The sequence below is a fragment of the Boleophthalmus pectinirostris genome, unplaced genomic scaffold (genome assembly GCF_026225935.1).
Source record: "Boleophthalmus pectinirostris isolate CB_2022bp ecotype Guang Dong unplaced genomic scaffold, ASM2622593v1 HiC_scaffold_22, whole genome shotgun sequence".
In the NCBI taxonomy this organism is placed as follows: domain Eukaryota; kingdom Metazoa; phylum Chordata; class Actinopteri; order Gobiiformes; family Gobiidae; genus Boleophthalmus; species Boleophthalmus pectinirostris.
Window position 1 is genome coordinate 24,056,788 of NW_026571190.1, and position 22,490 is coordinate 24,079,277.

Here is a 22,490-nt window from a genome sequence, read left to right on the forward strand (position 1 = left end):
CAGTGAATGCAGTCTCTAAAATAACATGTAGGTGAGGAGAGCAGTGTTAACTGTGTAAGTGGTTGATATTTAGATCCCTGCTGATCCTGCCTGCTGCCATTGTAGATGCTCTCATGTCCTATCTGTCACATCGACTTAGTCTCCTGATGACACACCGCACATTCACCCATACAAACATGTGGCTCTGTATTGCATCTTTGGCTTTGAAGTCATTCCCATTTATATCAGTCACTGGGTGCTTTACTCGAACTGTTCCTAGAAGTGGTCTTTGAATAGAAATAGAGTTTTTAACATTGTTGTGGATAGTACAATCTCTGTCAGAACTATTCCTTTTATCTATCATTTGTCCAGATGCTTAAGCAAAGAAGAAGAGAGATCATTTTAAATGCTAATTTAATTAGTATTATTGCAAAAGAATGCTATTGATGCTACCGTGATGATAATTAACTTGGTACTGACGCTGACATAAAAGTGTTTGGTCAAATCAAAGCTTATAACTTGTTTGTATTTTTCAAAGTTTCTCAGACATCAGATAATATAAGTTATGCTAAAAAAGTATTTGTTTGTGATGCTTGATCTTGATCTTCATCTTGATAGTGCAGCAATCATTTATTTTACTAATGGATTCATATTATTAAACCGTTCACACGCACACCTTTCTTTGGCTAACGCACATGTACTTATCTCTTTTTACAGAAAATTGTCCCTCTTCCAACCAGTCAAAAGTGCTCTTCAGTATGAATACAGGTATGTAGCCCCATGACTTTTAAAACATTTGTCTGATTATGTCTTTGATTGGGAGGAGTGGCTATTTTGGATATTCAAAGTCTGACAAAACATATAATCTGTGAACTAATGAGTATAAGATAAGACAAACCATTATTTGCCCCACATTTGAGGGAAGTTCAGACACAGCAGGAGAATAAAACAATTTTAACAAAAGATATTAAATGTAACACAACACTGTTACACCCAAAGTAAAGCTATAAGGCTATAAAACCTGTGTGCTATGAGGCTCTGACTGTGATTATCTACAGTGCAGCATATGGACAGATTAAATAACCCATAAAGAGCAGGTAAAATGACCTGAGTGAATTGTACTAATGATTCACATTATGTTACAGTACTGCACATTAACTGATTATATGATTACATGTATTAGTTATGCAAAATTACACAGCAGCATTGTGAGTAAAGAACGATAATGCAACAGGACTTTTATTTTGTTAAAATAAATATGTCTATTCTTACAGCATTATAATTATGAGATACACTTCTTACTTAAAAGCAGCCTATAGGTGAACACATGAAAGTCTTGTCTATTTCGAAGCTGTGATGTGTGCTGGTCTAACTGTGTCACAAATCACAGTGAAACTTTAAGCCTGACCCTGTTCACTTTGGCGCTGATCCATGTGGCCTGAGTTATTGTGAATAAAAGCATCAATAAGGATAATAATAAGGATAATATTCCCCTGTTGCTTTGAGCCTCAGTGATGCGTGCTTCCTTCCAAACATTTCCAAAGCTCATCCTGCACCTGGCAGCCAGCCATTCTCGAGTGTGTATTTCAGATGCACAATCAATGAGGATCTCTCAGGCCTGTACTTACAACAATGCAAATGCAGCATGCAGATCCTGTTTGACTACATTTACAGTACACAATGCTAGGACTATGCAATACATTTTATTATAGCTTGTGTTTATGTTTTTTCAGAAAAGTGGTTACTTGCAAGAAGAATATACGACCATTTATATGCAAAGCCTTTGTACAAATTAATAGCACCTATGAGCTTAGACTACTCATTCCTCTAACACATGGTTAACTTGATTATCCATAAAATCATTTGGATAATTTCGGCCATTGAATTGCCAAACTCTACTGAACTAAAGGTAAAACGGTAGTTAAACCTGAAAACAACACCTGCATGACTTCACAGGGTGAAACAGGGCATTTTGAGCTTTGGATATGTAGACAGACTAATAACAAAGAAAGGATTACTCAAACGTGCGACTGAAACAAAACACAACTTCAGGTATGTTTTTGATGAGGTACCATTAATAAATTATAAAGTTCACAAGAATGTGTAATATACACCCTTTAAATGCCCAAAACAGCACACTCCTCCTGAATAACCGTTGTGATGCATGGGTTGTGTGCCTTTCTTATGGCTGGTTGCATTATCAGTGTGTTTGTTTATTTGCATGTGCATGTGTTCTGCTGCTGCTGCCTCTGCCGTCACCTGCTCGGCTGTGATTTCTCAGATAGCGGAGGATATGCTCACAAAAGTGTGGCTTTGTCGTTTATACTCTCTCCCATGAAGAGGGTCCAGAGCTACCCCAATCTAGCCACAGGTACTAACTCTCACAAACACTGTACACAATACTGTCAATCAAGAAGTACAATGCACCTAAAACCTATAACAACTAAACTCCACTCATAACAATTTTTCACATAGAGCTGCTAAACTGGGCAGTGTCAGTGAGCTAAAAGTGTGAGGGGGGAGCAGGGGCAGGGTCTAGAGGTACAGTGTGATTGGTCTAACACTGCTGATTGGTGATTGGTAACCGCTCTTCAATCTCTGCATCTTCAGGCAGGTGTTTAGAATCAGAAGCACCTGTCATGTGTGATATCACCATTTACTGGAAATTTCATAAGCCACTTAAGGCACACACTTGCGTAGGCATTTTTGATCAGATTTACCTAGCTTGCACTAAATGTTCCAAAATGAATAGTAGATAAATCTAATAAAACACTATATATACAATTTTGTAGTGAAACAGGGGATTTAGTGTTTAGTTCCACTTTAAGTTACAACTCGACAACTAAGACTTTGAAAGTTTCAGTTGCTTTTGCTGCTTCTGTACCTTTTATGTTTGTGCTGCTCTGTGATATTGCTACTGTTTATTTCTTGATTTTGATCTTTGGCTTGTTCATCTTTTATATTGTGTTCTACTTTGGTCAGAGAATGTTATACTATATTTTTTTCAAAGGACTAGTTTAAACAGAATGGCCTCCCTCACTGGTCTGTGTGAAGTCTGCTGATGGAGCAGTGTCTGCTCCTACACCTTGTCAGCACCCCTTTTACTCTTTATGTCTCTCTTTGGACATTCAGGCTCTGTCAGCTCTGAATTTAGGACCAGCACATGGTGCACATTGTAGAAAGATTGTGACATTTGGCTATTTATACAAATTTGTCTCATCATTTAATATTTTAGATAACTTTAAAGCAATAATAACCCATTTCAAATAGGACTACTTTCTGAACTGTTGTTCAGGTAAAGCTAAAAAATATGCAGTTTTTTTTTTCATTATAAAAACTGGAAAATAAAATAGAGTAATTCAGATGGAACGTTAGTCTTGAAATGTTTTGTCATCACAAAGGGCCATCCTGGCCCACATGCTTTTAGGGAAACCTGGAAGAAACCTAAACAGACACAGGGATATCATGCCAACTCCACACAGAAATGCTTCTTCCATTCCAGGAACTGAACACAGGAATTACTTTCCTCTGAGAGGACAGCCACTGTGCACACAGCACACTGGATGTAGAAACTGCTACTTTGTCAGATGTGGGTACTGTATGACTAGGAAGATGTGGGAAGTGGCTGGAATCTCATCGCATCCGGCTGAAGGTGTTTCTGCAAGATATTAGAATCAGATGTGTAAAAAATTATAAAGGTGTTGAGGGTGTTAATAATCATAATCACAGCACATTCTATAATAGCTGGAAAAGAGATCTTTGCATGAGAAGCAATTTCACTACAAAGTCATCTCAAAATATTTCTTCTCACTTTTGCACATTTACTTTCTTTGTCTTGTGGTTCTCAGGGAATGATTCTCACTCTTCAGACTTGGGTAAGCTAGTTACTGATCCAACATTATTTGTCCAGCTAAACTGAGTGTGACTAAGGACAAACCTGGTGATGTTAATCCTCAACCCTCAGATTCATGGCGCTCCAGCAGTGTCACAGATGGCCTTAAAAATGGAGACGCCAGCAGCTCCTCACTCGCTGCCAAAGGTTTCCGCAGTGTCAGGCCCAATCTGCAGGACAAAAAGTCACCCTCGCAGGTAAACCACCTCTTCCCAGCACATGACCAGATGTGCCTCTTTTACATTTAGATTATTCAGTTAATTTCTTTCCCTGACCATGTTTTTGGTGAAACTTGGATTGACAAAGGCTCATGACTAATATACCTTATAGGCCTGTCACGATAATTGTGATACTGACGTATTGTTAAATACATGATAGCTGGAAAAATCTGGGCTCGTGCAGATGGATATACATTTTCTTTGCAATAGTGATGAGTGAAAATATTTCAGCTGTAGAGGATTGAAGAAGTAACATCTACAGCTAGTTATTGCTTCAAAAAAAAAAGTCTATTGTCATTATATCATGCTTCAAAATGTGTTATCGTGACAGGTCTAATAGTATATTGTATAGAGTAAATAATAGCAATCAGAGACACAGCTATATGTCATTTTTTTGTTTCATGTTGGCCTAAAAAGGTGTTAAGTCTTGATATATGACATGATATGACAGGATTAGTATGATTACTTCAGCTTTTACCATATTTTTCTACAAATTCTTGATTGAGTTACTGTGTGTCTGGGTTGCTATTACCTTCACATTTATATTGTATTTTTACTACCTAAATAAAATATATTCTTTTTTCCTCATTTTTCAATCTTCTTTTATTACTACATTTTATTAACCTGTAAGGACATGGATCGCATGCCATCCCCACCCCCCAGACGAGACAGTTTTCATTTCTCACTCCCTGGCACTAATCCACCATCTTACAGCTCTCTAGTGGCCCTTGCCAATGACTTGAGCCCTGGAATGCTGCAGTTTACCCAGAGCGAGACTGCTGTTGTCAAAGAGTCCTACACTATAAAAAGCACCTCCTCCTATGCCTACTCCGAGATCACCGAGCAGTCCGTGCCAGAAGCACCCGCCCCAATAATACCACAGTCTACAGCCGCGGAAGACGTAAACATGGCGTCTAATGTGTCTAACTGCCAGGAACGTAAAGTGTCTTCGCTCCAATTAACCCCTGTCCCCATCCCCGACCCACCTGCTCATCTCAATTCTTACATCAGTACTGACTCCAAAGCTACAACCACTGCTCAAAAAAGTGCACAGAGCGATCCCACCCCTTCAAAACCCTCACATCTGGCAGCCTCAGAGTCTGTCAGCTTCGGAACAGAAAGTGTTCAACAGCAAGAACAACAGCCAACTCCGCCTACTGAAGAGCTGAAGGTCCCAGATCCATCTCCGAAGACAGAACCTTCCAATGGACCTGCCGACCTGGAGAAGCCCCCACCAGCTGTGCCTCCAAGACCTTCGGCTGCACATATCTTGGTACAAAGTTACTGCTATCACAGTGGATACCAAATATGAAACATGTTCAGACACTTACCATGAAGCCCCTTTTCTTTTCTTTCATAAATTTCGAAGTGTTGCAATTGTGTTCAACTAGAATGAGACGAGCAGTGCAATAAGTTTGCAGTTTTATTACACTCATGAGTCAACTGTAAAATATTAGCATATCGTTTGAGCATTGGTATCACACATGGAAAGGGAATAATAGTTTTGTGATGCAGCTATGTTAATGTGCTGACATAACGCTGTGTGCAGTTCAGACAAACCAAACTAACTGTGTGGATTTTTGTGATGAATCCTGTTTCGACAAGCGTTACTTTTGCTTTTGCTGTGGATGAACTAACCACTCCTTTTCAGTTCACAGAATATTGCCATCTCTGAAGACATTTCTGCAAACCTTGGCTTAACTGCATTTCACCGTTTGTTGATGCCAGATCTTTGTACCGTGTGACTAATGGGTGATATCACTCTCCTCCTTTCCTTCCTGTTCTTACCCACTCCACCACCAGGGCCCTCCCTCTCCAGACTCCAGTGCACGCCACTCCCCCTACCGCTTCCACAGCTCTGAGTCCCTGGACTACCTGTCTGGTATCTTGCCCAAGGCCCTGTCTCCCACCCCATATGTCCCCAGTGGGGCCAGCAGTACTGTAGGCACTGTGAGCGGGCCGAGCCTTAGCACTGCGGGTAGTTCCAGCATCAGTGGCTTCGCGTCGCCGTCCACCTCCCCTGTGACCGTGTCAGCGCTCAGTCACTACTCCACCTCCACGGCGGGTCTTTTGGACGAGCTGCAGATCTGTAGTCTGGACTCCCCCGGTGCCTCTCCCACCCCATCGCCCACTCTGAGCCTCGCCTCCGCCTACACCTCCACCACCGGGGCTGACGACGCTCTAACTGCCCCTGTGTCCTCCTCCGCTGCTGCCACCGTTGTCACTAATGTAATTATCGCTGTAACACACAACCAACGTCCCACCCTCTGCACTTGGACTGACTGTTTTTTAACCCAGAATCCAAGACATTTGTACTAACCAAACAACTTTCCTGTGTGATACCAGAAATAATATCCGCCGTTAGTGCTCCCGTTTTGTGTCAGTGTTGTTCTACTTATTGTTATGTTTTCTTAGATGCTTGTAATGTGCTTTTCCTTGTTTAAATACTATTAATAGTTTTCTGCTTATGCATATAAATCTAATATTAGATATATTTCCTCGAGTGTGGAGTTTATGTTGTGATGGATAGATAATACTTTGTAATTTTATGCTCTTTTTTATTTATTTTGTTTGGGTAATGTCTTAACACAAAAGAGCATAACAGAAAAAGTAGTGGGCAAATGAATTTTGTTTTCTTTTTTTAAACTCTGCAATCAATTTACTTTGTGCATAATGGCAGCTTTTGGTCAGAGGGACAGTCAGCGTAGCCATTTAGCGTGTAATGTAATGTCTGTGAGGTTTGTGTTGAGTTAAAACTAAACACTAAAACCAGTAAATACTGACTGAACAGGCAGTGAACAGAGAACTGCGGGTGTCACTTCAATGGAGGACAATTGAAATGTTGAATTTAATGTGGAGTTATGTAAATATTTATTAACAGACACACAAAGATGTACCTTTGTCAACACAGAAGTGTCCTGTTTTCCCCACATTTGTTAAGTGTTTACCATGTTGTCAGTGATGCCATGCAGCTGTCCATTCCCTGATCTGGTAGTATTTATTGTTTTTTGCGAGACTCTACAAAAACTTCATAAATATTACATCATAGCGGAAATGTAGTTGCTTACTGTCTCTCTGATTTGAAATAACCAGCTGCTGTTGTACACAGAGCCTATTAGATGAAGAAAAATAAATATTTGCCCAGTTTTGTTTTTTACCATCTGTGTTTGCACCAGTGTCTTCTATCCTACTCCCACTAACTTATACCAGGTACACTCATTTCTGCATCTCCTGTCTTGTCAGTTCTCTTTCTTCAAAATCCAAATTGTATCTATTTGATGAGCACTCTTGTTGAACTAACCTTTAAAAATAATCCAAATAATAGTTTACGCCGTGTGGTAGAAATGTATGTTCATATTACCGTTCTGTGTTGGATGAGTTCAATGATTCTTAATTCCTGTGGGTCACTTGTAGGGCCAGGTCCTGTCTCATGCCATGAATGGAAGCTCTGGTCCTCCACAGCGGCCCCTCTCTCCGCCGTCGTACCCCTCTCCTCCTAAATCCCTTCACAAAGGCGTCCACAGGCAGAGCAGGAGTACAGGTTAGTCACACCATGTTAAGAGTTTGGTGCCTTGATGTAGAATCAGAAGCTGATTAGATGAAGTGTAGCCAAAAATGCACTGCAAAAGCAGATGTTATTTCCATCACAAACATACCTGGAGTTGTGTTTTGTTTCATTGATGCGTGTATGCATCTTGTATGTAACTGTGGTATATTGTATTTATAGTAGTGTGTGTGTGTGTGCGTGTGTGCGTGTGTGTGTGTGTGTGTGTGTGTGTGTGTGTGTATATATATACATGTTACTTATTTAGAAGTTCATTACCATTGTAACTTGGCAGACATTCCAACTAAAAAAAATTCATAATGTACCTCCTCTTTCATTAACAGATAAGATTTAGCAATAAGATGCCAATACGATATAAATTCCATTGAAATCAACTATGACATATCAACTAATTAAATGAATAATAATATAACAACAATATTAAATATTCTGGATCTAAGCCATTTGGCTCATGTAATGTTGCTTAACTGCATGTAAGTGTAATTAATTGTGTCCTATTGTTTTTTGTTTTTGTTTTTTGTTTTTTTTTTAGAAGGGAGCGAATCTGCTTCAAGAGAATCCATAGTGAGTGGCCACACGTCCGTCACAGTGCCCATCGCCCGTTTCTCAGAAGAAGAGAAGAAAGTATCAGTGATTAAAGCTCCACATTATGAAGGCATTGGACCTGTGGATGATACTGGCATTCCTATTGCAATCCGCACTGTAAGTTCACATGGTGCCATTTCAGAAAGATATTGACTGTATATATAAAGGGACATAGCTAACCCACTACCTGTCATATTTCAGATAGGAAGTGAGTATGAGTGCACTTCCACTCAGTCTACTCTGTTTCCAATTGACTTTATATTGAGAAATTTGTCTTTCTGTGTACTGCTGCTGTGAGCCGTGTCATTTTGGTCATAAAATGTTTGTATAAACCGGGTCTACATGATGCTAGTGTTTTTATTCCGCTATTTTGCCGGGCAATAAATTCCTATTCCCATTATGGAACTCGGCTCCAAATTCGCTCCTATATACCCTCTAGCCTCATGAGCTTCATTTGACCAGAGCCGAGCTGTATGGGTGACATCAGTCTTTGTCCACTTCTCTATACAGTTTATGGTCGTAATCTAAGCATGAAGTATTTAATTTAGAGATTTGAAACTATTTTTTGACATTCAATATTTATTTATTTTTTTTTTTTTTTAGGTTTTGTTGTTTTGTCTTTTGTTTGTTTCATCTTTTTTAGGGGCAATTATTACATTTATACAACAATACCTTAATAATACCCTAATTTATATGCAATGTGTGAAACAACTATATTTCTATATTATCTTTCTTATTGTGTTATATCTTAGTTTTTCTCTTTCACAGACAAAGCTTCTGTACAAATAGAGGCACACAATAAGCACATTCTTGAAAGCATGAAAAATAGGATTGTGAGGATTTCTAAACCAGCTGTGAAAAAGGTGCAAAAGGAAATGATCAAATACAGAAGCTTTTTTCGCACAAACATTTTTGTGGCCTCTGTTTGGTAACCGAGGAAATTTATTGGGCTTTCTGAAGTCCAAGCCAAAGATACACAAACTTCCTCTTGTTTCACACTGTGTTTAGTACCATACAAATAAGGAAAGGATTAGGTCTCAGCTATTTGATAGCGCCTTTTGAAGTGGCTGTTAAATCTATACTTTGTTCACAGTGACACACATACCAGCGTTTCAGCACATTTTCTGTGGCAGGACCTCCAGAGTCAAGTGTATTTCTAGCTCTGGTTCAACTCAGTTTTTGTCACAAAAAAAATTATATAAAAACTTAGCACAACATTTAGGTCTGCCACAATAATTACTGCATCATCTTATAATTCAGTACATGATAGATGGAACATTCAGTTTTGGGAGTCAGTATGTATATTTGGTACTTTTTCTTTGTAATAGTGGGGAACCTTTTGTTATTTTTCTATTCTACAATAATATTTTAACTCCAGAGGGTTGACTAAGTAAGTTTTATGACTCATTTTAGTTGTATCCTGCTAGTAAAGTGTTTCATTCTGCTTTTTATTATTTGCAGCTCATGTTTTTTAACAACATTGTACATATAGAGTATATTGTTTTTTCATGGGGTAAATATGTTTCAGTATTATCACCATCATTTTTACCATCTATATTTACATCAAAAATATATTATGCATCAAAATGTGTTATCCTGACAGGCCTAACAACAACAACAACATTGATACAAGTTAAAGGGTCTATACATGATTTAAATGTATTATTGTCAAGGTAAAGGCTCTTACTTTGCATTGTATAATAAAAGCAGCTAAATAAGAAAGCATTATATGAGAGTAAAACATTATCTTTTCATTTTACATTGTAGCATTTCTAATACAGAAGCTGCTGTCAGGTTCACCTTTTGCCCAATCAGGCATATTGTACATTCAAACTATGGTACAACTATAGTAATAATCACCAATAATGTAATAACGGTCAATAATATAATCATTTTGGCCAAGTTTAAATGTAATAACAGGTCAGTCGTGTAATAACTATGGTGAGCCAACAATAGCATCTTGTCAATAATGTAAAAAAATCAGTGGCTCACACCAATTACCACCAAAGAAAAGATTTGGCTTTTCACTATCAGATCTAAACCAGGTCTATAACAGGGCTATTGTTGTCCTAATCTAATCTAGGGCCAAACTAGGTCTAAAAGTGGACTACAGCATTTCCTCTGTAGTTCTAAACAAGAAATTATCTTGAACGGACAGAAATGTGGATGAAATTAACTGTAATTGAGGTAAACCCACAAACTGAAGAGCCACCTGAAGGAGATTGCGTATTACATTACTAACTTGTTATTCAGCGTATTACATTTAAACTTGATCAAGGCCGTAAAATTCAATTAAAAAAAGATCCAGATATTATTTTTTTATTATAAATTTTACCCAAAAAATAATGGAATAAAGACTAAATATGTTTCTCTTTACAGACAGTGGACAGGCCAAAAGAGTGGTACAAGACAATGTTCAAGCAGATCCATAAAGTTCACAAAGCGGGTAAGACAACAATCTCATCACTTACTTTCTGTTTTCTTTGGGGCTGTTTGTGCTTCATGCATCGTTTTCTTTGTGCGGCTGTGCATAGCAAGTTCTTGTTCAGCCAAAAGCCCCAATGGACTTCCAGCCAAAACTCATTATCTGGAGTGAAGTGAGCAGATAGAGGAAGGGAATTTGAAGCAACCTCTAATAGACACAACGCCGTCCTGGGAAATAGGCTACAATTTTGTGGGCTCGACAAAATCACACAGTTAGTACAAGGCCTGCTTGTTCAAAACCGTCCAAGCATCTTCAGCTCTTCTAGACCTAGCTCTGGTCATTGATTATTTTATTTTTCCCAACAGTTTTGCAGTTTTAAAGGTGCATTGTGTAACTTTTCAGTGAATTGTCCATCAAAAGCTTTTCCACATGGTGATGTCATTCCTTTGGCTGGAATGTTTCACAGTATGGCATTGTGTCTTCATGGAGACCAAACCAAACCATGTTACTTAGACTTAGACAAACTTTATTGATCCACAAGGGAAATTACTTGGACACAGTAGCTCACACATCACAATACAATATCTTAACAAAGAGCAAAAATATAAATGGTAATATTACATTCTAAATAAGTAGCAAAAAAGACAGAAAGAGACACATGTCAAATAAGACATAAAATGTAAATATACCAGTAAAAATAAAATATAAAGATAAGTAATAAAGTAAAATCACAGTTTTATACAAGAGGTGATAGGAAGACAATGCAACAATATGATGACTGACAGGACATGGGGGTATCCATTACATGAGGGTGAGTTGTTGTACAGTTGTAGGGAGTATTATAGTATGAATGTAGTCCTGTATCTCTCACTGTTTGAGCAGAGCTGTAGGAGTCTATTGGAGAATGAGCTGCTGTGTCCATTTATAGTCTGGTGCAGAGGGTGAGATGTTGTACAGTTGTAGGGAGTATTATCTGTCCTGAGCAGTTTGTGCAGTGTCCTCCTGTCCCTCAGTGTGACAAATGTCCAGCATGACCAGCTTTACGGATCAGTGTGTCAATCCACCCAGTGTACCTTTTACCACCACAGACTGGTAGAAGATCTCCAGTAACCTGCTGCACACATTGAAAGACCTGAGCTGAGGAAGTAGAGTCTACTCATGTCCTTGTACACAGTATTACAGTTGTCCCTCCAGTCCAGCCTGTCATTCACAGGTCAGATCTGTGGAGAGGCAACCCCGCTCACAGTCAGAATAATTGTTTTTCTAGGTATTTTTGAGCTATAAAACCACCTGTAGTTAAATGAATGTAGTAGAGCTGTATAATGCAGAGCAATGACATATTGTACCTTTTAGTTTAAAAATCTTAAAGGTGCATTGCGTAACTTTTCTGCTTGATTCGATGTAGATGTTATCATTTTTTTTCCTGGAATGTTCTACAGTATGGCATTTAATTTAACTATCTCCATGGAGACAGGCAGACACATCACCAGGCCAACTTTCAGGTCAGATCTGTACAGAAGTGCGCTCACTTATGGTAATAATGCATGTTTTGTGTCAGTTTTGAGAAATAAAACTCTTGTAATTGAATAAATGCAAGATATATTTGTTGAGGGCCATACTGAGGATCATCCCAGGCAAAGCAATAACATCACAGAGACACTCTTGACAGACCCTCCATCAGAAAAGTTACGCAGTGCACCTTAAAACTAAACATTACATCACTGGAACGACAGACATATTGGAAATTCTGCTAGCTGGACAATTCTTTGAAAAATGGCATGTATCTAAAATGTATTTCTGAACAATGTAGCCTCTTTCCACTGAGGTGAGAAGTTGAATCTTGAATCACTTTCTACATCGTGTTGACAATTTGTTCAGAAAATCTCTTTTTCACTAAAATGAACAATCCAGGTTCTTCAGTTCTGATTGGAAATTGACCATTGACTCACCATTCACCTATCAGGACTGAGGAAGCCGCTTGAATAGGTGGTGAACTTTTGTCACAGAATAAAATTTTCTTTCGCTTTTCCTTGGGTTGTTTAAAATATTATCGAGGTGCATCTGTGTTTTGTAAAAGTCCTGTGCTGTTGGGTTATCGGGCTATTATACATAATGTATAAATGAACAGTACATTTATGAGTTAAATATTTATTACATAGCTACTGGTTCTAGTGTTGCCACAATACTAGAACTTCAAACTGATACTCGGTACCATGATGAGTATAAAAAACACTTTTCATTTAAACTACAGAATGTAATTTTGAACATTAAGCCATAGTACTTTGTTTTATATTACTATGCAGTCATATATCTTTGTAATCTGGTTCTTTCTTTTCCAGATGATGACTATTCCGACACATATAATGCAGCATATGCAGTAATAAACAATGGTGAGAGATACACATAGCGCATACACATATTTAACTATAATTTTATCAATTTTCCCTTTTTTACATGCTTCTTTGTTTTTATTTCCCCATTCTTTCACCAAACAGAAGACTACAATCTGTCATCAACCATCACTATGGCCCATCCTCCACCTAAGACTCACACATACAGACCACTCGCCAAAAGCCCCTCCGACAACGGGCGCCTTCCAGAGCCCGCACCTTCGCCTGTCCCCCCGCCCTCTCCTGCTGTGCCCTCCATCCTGCAGCTACGAGCAAGAGACAGCGATCGAGGCAAGGAGGGCTCCGATATGTAAGTGTTTGATTCAAAATGTAATATGATAAGGGCGGTAATTGACTAAAGAAATTCTTGAAACTAAAGACATGTCCTGATGATTGATTAGTCGACTAAAAAGATGACTAATATGTTTATGTGTTTAACCCAAACTGCACTCACAAGACTTCACCTACAGGGGAGTTAATGCAAAAACTATTTATTCAAAAAAAAGTAATAAGAAACAATGTACTTTTTATAAAGATAGATTAAACTTGTGAATTATGAGTTTAATCTGCGTTATTACATACAAAAATCATACACGAGTCAGAAACACATTTTACTTTGAAATTTTTGACCCTCCACTCTTTAAGCTTTTTTGACTCTCTTGTAAACGCACCATGACAGAGAACAAGGCAGTTTGTTTCCCATGATTTCCCACTGGACCAAAAAGGTGACTGTGTTAGGATAAATAACTAGGTTTAGCTATTTTGTATAATCACTTCTTTAGTTCATTATTGTACCAAAGATAAGGGCTTTGATCACAGCTGTGAGACTCATAGATATATGTCAAGACAAATGCAGGATATTCCAATATATCCCATAGCAAACTAACTAAATAGGACTAGAAGTACTGATAGGGATGATGTCATGACTTGTTAGCCAGATAACACCCTGGATGGAGTCTGATTGGACTGTGCAATGTGCCAAGAGGCCTGGCTGACCTGCACACCAATGAAGAGGCGCTAAGTCTAAACCGCGGTAGCCTCCCACTATAGTTTGCTTATGAAAGTCATTGTATAGGCGTAAACATTGAGTCTCTGCATGGGAATGTTGGCACAGACTCCTTGTACCAGTATGGCTTTCTAATATTGGAATAAGTAAATTATCTGGACTTTATTTCTGTTTCAAGTCATTTCTTATCTAAGCAGAAACTAACAAACACGAAAGGAAAAGGTTGTTTTCCTCAACAACTGTTATTAACTATTAGTTATTACCCAAGAAAATCCTAAAATGAATAGATTATATTTTGCACTGGAAGTGAAATTCTGTTCTTATTATTAAGTACTTTTTGTCATACAATACATGATGTAAAGAACATTTATCTTGATAAGAATGATCTAAAATCAGGTACAGACCCTTTAATATCAGCTTTTACCAAAACGTATTTTCTTTTTGGTTTTCTTGCAGAAGGAATGAATGGGGCCCTCCAGACAGGAAAGTAGACACAAGGAAATATCGTGCTGAGCCCAAGAGTATTTTTGAATATGAGCCTGGAAAGTCCTCGATTTTAGAGCAAGAGAGACCGGTGAGTGTTTCAGAATTCCATCATTGTTTTTCAAATTCTAGGTTTTGCATACTTCTCTAAGACCTTAAAGTTGATAATGTGTTTTTCCTCTTCCATCAATTATTTGGCTTTGGCATATTTGGCAGTATAGGTGAAAGAAGCTAATGTGTCCAAAGCTGGAGCTTACTTCATGGCTGCTGGTGGTTTAAAATGTGAGGGATGAATGACAAATGACAGAAAAATAATGAGAATGCATAGAGACCTAGAAACATAGCCACCAGGTAATTGTAAGAGACGGGAGATGGGAAGTCAGCTTCGCAGTTCCAGGGCACAGACGCATGAGTCAGATTGTAATAGACAGTGAACCCACGCCAGCAAATACGCAGACTGAAAAAAATATTCTGGCTGGTGATTTGTTCTTTTGATACAACTGAGGCACACGTCAAAGGTAGGAATTGTTGTGTGGTAAGAATAGAAGAATAAGGAATAGTCTACAATTTGGATACAGTTATAATAAATAAGACACTCTTTATTTAGACAATAGAATATAATTTTTCAATATTGAATAGGCTTGTGATAGTCTTTGTGGTCTTGTAGACTTGTGATGTTATATTTTAGTATTGATACTTGCTCAAATGAGTATCTAGTTTAATAATAGTTTCATTATCGATTAGTATCTTGTTTTCAGTGCTTTAAGTAACTAAAGCTAAGTATTTTTGTTTGGATCCCTCGCTTTCATTTCTGTGTAAAACATTCTGGAAGTGAAGTGATTGTGATTGTCAACTGCAGTTCTGCATCTCACAACGAGTCTGGAAATAGAAAGTGAGATTAGCACTTGTCATACAGTGTGACATTTGCAGGAGCTGAAACCTTAAAAAAGGGATGTGATGCTCTGTATAAAGGCCAAAATCAAGGTAATCAGACTAGTAGAAAATAACAATATAGCGCTTAGTACTTCTCATATTACTTTTTCATTCAGAATAGGTAGGGTGTAAATGTTTACTGGTTTGATACTTAGCAGTCCAGTCTAAATAAGAAAATAAGAAAACATGTAAATTGCATCTCTTAGTGGAATATAAGGCTTCGAGATTAATTGCAATTGTATAAAAAAAAAGCAAGCAAAGTCTGCTTAGCACCATGATTAAAAACAGGAATACCATAAAGGAATACAAATTCTCTTATTATGGAAAAGCTCCTGTTGTTTAGACCTTGTTCTGAAACGCATATGACCTTTCTATTAGTAGATCAGAACATTAAATGCTTCTGGACGTCTTTAAAATGTGAACAGAATCCTGCTCCATCAAACGTAAATTTAATCTTCATCGCAATGGTTGTCACAGTTATTTTATTTTTTCCCAAACTGCAGCCATGATGGAATATATTTCATTTGTATTATAAGCTCCACTATTACTGTTATTTTTAAATTTTGAAACATCTATCTGAGTTGTTCATTTTGGTTCATTCTGTGTCCATCTCAGTTGCCACCTTGGCCCATTCTTAACCATGAGCTCCATGTCTCGCTGTGACCTCTATGTGACCTCTCTCCATTCCCCCTTTCCTTTGTCTCTTCTCTGTCACTGTCATGCTTTTCCCAGACCTGTGATGACATAGATTTAGAGAACGAGCCTTGGTATAAGTTCTTTTCCGAACTGGAGTTTGGGCGGCCGGTAAGTCAGGGCCGTAGACCACTGCCTCTGCAAAACCACAAAACCACACCATAGCACATCCACCCTCATTCTCCACCTCACTCTTTATGTTCTGTAGTAAAAGGCTTGGACAGTAGGCTGGGTGGGGCGAGTCGTCCAGGCATGTGTTGAATCCCCTCCCCGTTCTACCACCTCTGTGACAGCCTGTATGATGTCTTTGTGTTGCTTTTTAGACTTTGGCTAGTACATATATATATTTGTATCTACTGGACTTTGTTAACAATTGTTAAGTTTCAGTTGATTCACTTTTATTAGATTAAAACTAAAATTTTACCCATTTTGCAAAGGCAAATAAATGTTTTCCCTGGAGTATCTCTTAGATAGAATATTAATACACAGCATTATCCTGTATTTTAGCCACAGTCATAGCTTATTAAAGGAAAATTAAACTTTTCTGAAGTTAAATGACAATATTGCATCTGTATTTCCTGCTTCACAAAAGTGACAACAGCATCACAATAGTTCAAGCAACATCTTCTTAATTCATTTAGCTGTAAGGAGTTGTGTTGCTTGAGAGAAATACTATTTCATTACTTTATATTATTGGATAAATGTTTATACTGCAGGTGCTATGAGATTGGAATAACTAGTTTCAATATGCTTCACCTAATTCTGTTTCATAACCAAAAGCCCATGTACGCACTGCCCTCTGCTGGATGCAGACAGTACTTCCTAGTTCCTCACACTAGTTTCCTCACGCAGGGATAAAAACACCATCACCACACTGATTTACCAAGTGTCACGTGGATGCCTGATTAGAGCATGAGTTGAGATGAATGTGCTTATTCAAAATGTTTAGGTGGAGGAACATTTTGTCTTCCTACAATATTTTGAATGACTGACATGACCACTGGGCCCAGAGAGTGTAGTGACAGAAGACATAAGGCTGTCATGTTGAATAATGAAGTGTGTGTTTGTTGAGGTGGAAGGTAATAAATCAGCAGGTGTTTGCAGTGTGCACTAGTAAACAGCACTTATCACACCTGAGAGACTCGTACGTCACCGTCTGCTCGCAGCTTGCTCTCACACTCTGCATGTGTGTGTGCTCCGTGGGTGGATTTTAGTGTGTATGTGTGTGTGCGTGTATGTTTGTGCGTGAGTCAGTTTCACAAAGGCTAATGTACAGCGTAGTATTATGGAAAAAACTAGAACTGAAGTTATACTCAGTTTGTATGTGCGAGAGTCTAACTATCAGTCATATTCACTTGATTTGATCCAATTCATATTTCCTCAGTAAAACCAAACCAAAGACAGCTTTATTGAATGTGAACTTTTTCCATATTTCTACATCTCTGGTACATACAAAGTAATAGTGTAGGGCTATAGTTGTGTGCTAGTGCATTTCTGTGGACAGTGTACACATGTTTATCACATGTGAGCTCCTTGTTGTCTAATGGGTTCACTCTCTCCACATGTTCCTCCTCATGACGCCACCACTGCTTCTCCTCTTTCACCTCATCTTCACCTCCTCTTCCACTCCTCCTCCTCCTGCTTTCTGCTGCTTTCGGCTCAAGCCTCCTAAAAAACGACTGGATTATAATCCAGATATCTCCGCTCGCCAGCGCATTGAGGTAATCCCACATCCTTAAGTCTTCTTATACTTTTGATCTCACTATTTCTAACAAAATGACCAATCACAAAGGTATAAAAAAGATTATTAATGGAGGATACATTCAGTCTAAACAATCTGGGCAAGAAGACTCAATGGTATGGTATGAATGTTGTTGCTTGTTCTTTTAGACACCCAAAGAGGTTTTCAATTGTACCCCAAATACTAGATGAAATCAAGATGTCAGTCTGTTAATTAGATTTAAAAAATATATATAAATGTATTAATACATTATTTTATTATAATGACAATTATTATTTTTTATACATTTAATGTATGTTCATGTATTCTATTTCTAAGTTAAGTTTTTCGTTTTTGTTTTAATTCTAAGTAGCCTACAGTTTTAAAGATTTTCAACTTCACGTGCACATGGTAAATGAACTCTTTGCAGGGTTCATAACACAGCCTTAAGCAGCTCATTCCATTTGATCCAGTCCAGATTTTGCAGAGCGCCTTTTGCCCCCACGCGGAGCACATTAGATGCAGCAGAGCTTTACCTTTCCCATCCTCTGCAGGCTGCCTCAGTCTCCAGCCTTTTCTCCAGTTCTCAGCAAACACCGGCACACCTACTCTCTCTCCAGTGTGCCACGTGGAACCAGCAGCTGTGGGATGTTACTCCGGAGGAATATTTTGAGTGTGGCACATCGGCAAATGCATGCAGGCTGTGCATTGTGGACTACCTCTAGTCTTTGTTCTTGCGGGGCTCACTTTTTCCTTTTGTTGTGTGTCCCATTTCCCAGGCATCGCTGCTCATCGCTTCGTCCGAAAAAACTGCGGAGAGATCTGCAAGGTAAACCTGCTTCATTTCTGCATCACCTCCTCGCCCCCTCCCCCACCATCACTGGTTTGTTGTGATTCTCAGCATAGTCAGCTCTCCTCTTTCTGCTCCATTTTTGCCCCTTTAAACTTCTCTCACTCCAAGAGGTATGTCAAGATTAGTGTTTGGGTTTTCCCCACAAAAGCCAAGACAGAGAATAAAATGAACCCCCGCAGCTCTATTGATTCTCCCTGTCACCTCTTCAGCTGGTCCCAACCCCCTCCCTTCTCCACATCCCAGTCCTATTCACCAGTGGCCTGCTTATTCATGTCTTATTCTCCTCAGTGAGTCAACAGAGCTGAGATGGGATGTCATGAATAGCCTATATATAGTCACTTTGTGTTGCTACTCAAAGGAGAGCACATTAGTGAGAGAGAGGACATAGTAAATATAGTCAGGAGTGAATAAGAAGACAGTTGTTGAAATGATCATGTGAGGTTGGCTTTTACAATCATTTTTCAGTATATAGTTTACGGTTTATTAGGATTTTGTACAAACATTTAAGTATGCTAATTAATTCTTTGATTGAACCGCTGTTGCAATCTTGGTGTACAGAAAATAGAATAAATTGTCTATGTACAGTCATGTTTTGGGATTTTTTCCTGTGAACCATGCAGTGTGGCCAGTGACTACAGGAAAAGACGAAAGTCAGAGCCCTCGAATGCCCACACAAATGCTCATCAGAGCAGAGGTGTGACATCTCCAAAACCAGTAGAACCAACCCGACCCAGCAGCAGCCTGAAAAAACTGTGGTTCGCTCTTCTCCGTCTTCACCCTCCAGAGCCAAAGGTAAACCTTAAAACTATTTTTATAAATGTTTTGATATTTATTTTGGGTATTATTCACATGCTTTCTGTCTTTTCCCTACATGTCCCAATCCTTCACACATGGTACTGTACCTACATACATTTTGTTTCAGTTTTTAATTACTTTTTCTGGTTTGTTTTAAAATATCCTACTGTCAAATCCATTCCTTCCTGTCCATTATTTTTCCTTTTCCCCTCATTCTAACACTCTCTTGGCTTGGTCTTATTGCTTAACATGCTTTCCTCCTTTGTCTCTCTCACGCTGCTCTCCTTTGGACATCTAAAAGGTGGGGAAGCATGCGACATGTATCCAAACAATTTATCCTCTCCAGCCTCTCATAAACGCCCCTCATTACCCCCTCTTCCTTCGGAGTCTACAGACTGCATGGAGGACGGCAGCCAAGAGGGCAGTTCCTCCTCTAAACAGTCTGTTTTTAAGAGCAGCTGGCCTAGTCAACAGGGTGACACAGAAACCTGGAGCAGTGTGGAGGAGGTTCCGCCTTCCTCCCGTAAAGTCAAGTCTCGCAGCTGTGATGACTTACTAAACGATGGGCACTCGGGCACCAATGGGCGTGGCGCCACACGCTCAGAAAGTGCTGGTTCTTTGTTGTGTGATGGACTTCCCTCAGGTTCCACAGCATCCACCTCTACTTCCTCTTTGCCCCGACTTCACCGGCGTCGGGCCCATGACTCACCGGGGTTTCTCCAACTCTATAAGAAGATGCACCACATCGACCGCTCTCAGCTCATCCCCTCTGACGTGATCCGCTCAGTGCGGGCGCGTATACTTGAGCTGGAGCGCCAACCCCATCTGCTTCGCCATCCCTTCCCTCCATGGAGACCGTCATGGGGCAAAGATGTCTCACGTGACATGGTGCCAAATCGTATTTCTGAATACGAGCGCCTTATACAAAAATCAAAATCTATGCCTAACCTGGGTGATGGTGAAGCACCATCAGGCACTGTGACCCCTGGTGGTTCCTCATCTCGAGCCAGCAGTGGGGGCAATACTCCCAGTTTACCTAAACGCCGCTTTTCTATAGAGTCTTTACTAGAAGAAGACAGCAATGGCAATGACACAGCACAAAGCATGGATCATTTGCAGTGTGCGCGTAGTCCACCAGAGGGGCAGCCTCGTGTTGGCCCAGAGCCCAGTCGAGGAAACTCTTTTGCAGCTCCGCCTCTGCCTCGTGCTCCCCAGGCTCCCCAGGACTACTCTGACAGCGAGCAGGATGCTGTCGCCTCAGACCTGAGTGACTTTATTCAGGTGGAGGGCTCCTCTTTCTGCAGTGAGAGTGACTTTGACCACTGTTCCCTGACCTCCACAGAGAGCCTGTATGGCTCCTCCTCACTCCACCATCACCTGCGTCACCAGCATCGCCATCACCACCACCACCATGCTGGTCATCAAAGCGTGGGCCAGAGCCAGGGCTACCAACACAGACACCTTATCAGCTCCTGCAAGGGCCGCTGCCCTGCCTCATACACCCGATTCACCACAATGCTACGTCATGAGAGAGAACAGGCTCGCCAGGAGCTTCCCAGACCTTCACAGTCCACTCACAGCAGCCATTTACGAACACACAACCCACAGTCCCAGCAAGCGATGTCAAAGCTGGCCTTTCTGGTCAGTCCAGTGCCTTTCCGCAGGAAAAAGGGCTCACCACCTACCTCCAGAAGAAGTGGCACAGGTCGAGGTAGCAGACCCAAGTCTAAGCAGGCTATTTATGAAGCCCTGGATGCTGCGCTGAGGGACATATACGAGCACATTCAGGCAGAGCGTGGCCACAGAGGTACCAGGGCACCAGATGACAGTATCCTCAGGAGGATTCTGGCTGAACTGTTACCAAACGTGCCTGAGCGCAGCTCCTCTCTGAGAGGGAGGAGGGGCTGTTGGCATGGGGGGCACTCCTCCATCTACGCAGATGGAAGTCCCACTGGGTATGCCTCATCACCACGGTTACAGTCGCCGCGGATACAGTCACCAGTCAGTGCCTGTTACGGACGCCATCATGACACCTCAAACAATAATGATTATGCAGAGGGCAATGGGAATCTCTGTTATTCAGGTGGAGATACTGCATGTGATGTACTCATGTCCACTGTGCCATACACACCCAGTGCTTTGTTGTGTTCATAGTACACATTTTACTTTTATACATTAACATAATTTTTTATTCTTTTTTTTTTATCTTTCTGGATCTATTGTTTATTTTCAGTTTAGCTTGAGTTTCTCAAGCAGAGACTCACAAATGCATGATAATTTTGCTTGTTTTACTGAAATGTTTACAGCTATAAATTGAGAATTTATGGTCTTTATATATTGTGTGTAGTATGGTCCCTGTTTGGTTACAGATTTTTATTTTTTTTTTAGTTCTATTATAATTTAGGTCTATTTGCAATTGCATGTTATATAAAAGTTGATGGAAAAATAAAACAGGCAATTTTTGCCTCAGATTTTTGCCATCTTTATTCACTATAAAGAGGGGGTATTACACTCAACACATAATTATCAAGATCACCACGTTAATTTTTTATTGTTCTGAAAATGCTACATTCACTGAAAACTGTGTTTTAATAACCCTCTCCCTTTGTTCACCATGGTCACTCCCCCGTCAGAGCGCTATCATTACAATCAGTGTGAATTTTGCTAAAGAAACTACTGCACATTGTATAAGGTTTGTGAAGGTGTAGTGAGTTGTTTTGTGTCATGCTTATGTATGGTTATGTAAAATTGCTGTACAGGAGCTTGGGTACTGAAGGCTTTTGGGCTGAGATTTGGATAGGACTGTATTCCTAATCATACGGAAAGTTTGAATAGGACCTGGGAGAGATCACTGAATTACTCAGACTATTCTGTTTATTCAGACATGCTCTTGATGAGGGAACGTTGTAACATGGTAGAAAGCTCAAAAAAGTTGCTTTGCATAATACCCCCT

General features: G+C 39.7%; 1 protein-coding gene across 1 annotated transcript in view; it reads left to right on the forward strand.

Annotated features, from left to right (window-relative positions):
* Positions 1-724: 724 nt before the first annotated feature.
* The window catches only part of sorbs2a (sorbin and SH3 domain containing 2a), a 33,011-nt gene continuing 11,245 nt past the window's right edge, over positions 725-22,490 (forward strand). The window contains 17 exon segments of the mRNA XM_055158054.1: positions 725-747; positions 2,261-2,350; positions 3,828-3,854; positions 3,944-4,068; positions 5,893-6,309; positions 7,504-7,630; positions 8,187-8,356; positions 10,619-10,685; positions 13,004-13,054; positions 13,160-13,364; positions 14,517-14,634; positions 16,209-16,280; positions 17,834-17,890; positions 18,669-18,718; positions 19,363-19,490; positions 19,493-19,534; positions 19,839-21,620. Coding sequence (XP_055014029.1) covers positions 738-747; positions 2,261-2,350; positions 3,828-3,854; positions 3,944-4,068; positions 5,893-6,309; positions 7,504-7,630; positions 8,187-8,356; positions 10,619-10,685; positions 13,004-13,054; positions 13,160-13,364; positions 14,517-14,634; positions 16,209-16,280; positions 17,834-17,890; positions 18,669-18,718; positions 19,363-19,490; positions 19,493-19,534; positions 19,839-21,620 — 3,538 coding nt within the window. The 5' untranslated portion in view covers positions 725-737.